At 33.4% G+C, this 2,290-nt stretch overlaps 1 protein-coding gene across 1 annotated transcript in view; it reads left to right on the top strand.

The window, feature by feature from the left end:
* Positions 1-214: 214 nt before the first annotated feature.
* LOC108775359 (putative glycine-rich cell wall structural protein 1) overlaps positions 215-2,290 on the top strand; it is a 4,999-nt gene continuing 2,923 nt past the window's right edge. Inside the window, exons 1-3 of the mRNA XM_018541689.1 lie at positions 215-260; positions 1,697-1,758; positions 1,913-2,286. Of these exons, the coding sequence (XP_018397191.1) occupies positions 225-260; positions 1,697-1,758; positions 1,913-2,286 (472 nt within the window). The 5' untranslated portion in view covers positions 215-224. The remainder of the gene's footprint in view (positions 261-1,696; positions 1,759-1,912; positions 2,287-2,290) is intronic.

The following is a 2,290-nucleotide window of genomic DNA, read 5'->3' as shown; positions in this document are numbered from 1 at the left end:
ACGGGTAGCAAAATACTCCCTTTCATTCTTATCCGACTTCTATATCACGTGCGTATATATATAAGCGGAACGCGTATTCGCGATGGTCGTCAGATCGAGACCGAGCGGAGGAGTAACTCGCGTTATTGTGTTTCCCCGGTTATTCATAGCTTGCGCTTCACTTTTGTCGCCTCATTGTGACGGAAGTGATATTTTTCTCGGTAGTCCTATCCGAAAACGGAACAATGATAGGACGACGAGAAATAATACCAGGCTTCTTGGTAAGTCTCACAAATTACGATGCGTTTACCGCATTTTTGACCGCAATGGAAGTGAAACAGCCAGTGATTATTCATATTTTCGGATTTAATCGAAAGGATCATTATGTCTACGTTTAAACAAGGAAAACAATGTAAGAAGTATTAGCTTGTGATTTGTGATTTGTAATTTAAAAAATTATAAATGAAATTCGGCTTTTAAACGTCTTTAATATAAAAAGGTAACATTTTCAGAAATATATAATTTTTTTATGTGTTTACCATTATATTTTTATTCAATTTTGGTTTATTTTGATTTTCTAATTATTGCTCGATATAGCTTATGTGATAAGTTAATCGCGCGTTGTTCGAAATTGTAGAGTTAAATTATTATATTATTTTATATTACATATATATACATATATATAAAGATATTTTCAATTAATTTGTTATAAAGGTATTGTTCTTACAGTATCTTCTTGTAGTTCAAAAGTAATACGGCTAAAAAGAATTAAGTTTCCTTTATTTAGAAAAGGAGAAAAACTATTTTTCATTTTGACAGAAAATTATGAAAATGACTAATCAATTAATATCATTAAAAAAAAGAATATATTTTTTTATCAAATTTTTACCATTTTTGTTTTACAACACTTAATTCTTTGAGGAAAAGAGCTTTCTATGAATGAAACTTAAAGAAGACGTTATTTTTTATTAATTTTCTCAGAATTGTAAAATTTAAATTTCAAAAAATAATTTTATTGTGAAACTCGGTTTTAGAAAGTTTCGTTGAATGTCTATATAAAAATGTTGAATTTCAACAGGATAGTAAATATTTTCAATGAAGTCGATGAAAAAAAATCTAATGTCACAAAACTCATAATCAGAGTTTAAAAATCAATTTAGAAATTAGTATTAACTGTTTGTAGATTGATGACTTTCAAATGAAGTGAAACTTGATATTATTTTTCAATTAAAAATTTTCTAAAACATGTTTTATGATGATCAAATTATTTAAAAGATTGTTATGACCATCATATTGGATCTACTATTTTCTTTTTTTTATTTTTGACGTCAGATTCCAATAAAGCCTTATCAAATTATTCTATAGCCCAAGTTTTGTAATAATCGAGCACACATTTTACAAAATAAGTAATATATTTATTTAAATAGGCGCGTCTGTTAACAAAAGATAATAAACACCCTTTGTGATTTTTTTATGAAAATGAGATAATTAACTTTTGATTGATAAGGTAACGTTTACTTAACTCATTCATGATAGTAAAATTACATTTTTAAAAAATTACTTTTGAAATAAGGAAGCGACATATTTTTTACCACTAATCGACTTTTGCAAACAGTCTACTTTCTACCTTTTGATAGTAATATAGTTAAAATGAGATAGAATTGATGCTGTATGTATAAGTTTATTAACAGTCTTTGTTAAACAATATTTTTTTCAGTTAACTCTTCTCTCAGTCATCGCACTATTTAACTTAGCCAACGCCGGTGGGCACGGTGGACAGTAAGTTTAAATCAAGCTCAGTATATCGCAGAAATGTTAGAAAGTAGAACATTATTTAAATATAATCTTATACCGCAACGATAAAATTAATCGTACAGTTTCCATCCTTCAAAGCCAATCAGAAACTTTAATACTGCCCACGTCCTTCTTATAGCAGCCACGTAGTAATCCACGTGCCGTACAAGGTCAAGACCATCCACCACACTCACACGATCACGAAACACATACACCACGGCGGCGGCGGCGGCGGGGACAGTTATGAAGTACTCGGATACACCTATGGCCATCCTATTGCCATTGGGGGTCACGACGGAGGTGGTCATGATTTCGGAGGCGGCGGCGGCGGCGGTCATGATTTCGGAGGTGGCGGCGGTGGTCACGATTTCGGAGGTGGTGGCGGTGGAGGCCACCTAGAACTAAGCCATGGTGGTGGTTTCGGAGGTGGTGGCGGTGGAGGTCATCACCTTGAGCTAAGCCACGGTGGTAGTTTCGGAGGAGGTGGCGGTGGATTCGGTGGTGGGGGTGGGGGTGA

This window comes from Cyphomyrmex costatus, unplaced genomic scaffold (assembly GCF_001594065.2).
Source record: "Cyphomyrmex costatus isolate MS0001 unplaced genomic scaffold, Ccosl1.0 scaffold30, whole genome shotgun sequence".
NCBI lineage: Eukaryota > Metazoa > Arthropoda > Insecta > Hymenoptera > Formicidae > Cyphomyrmex > Cyphomyrmex costatus.
Note: the sequence above shows the minus strand (reverse complement) of the source record. Positions and strands in the feature narration are given on the sequence as shown.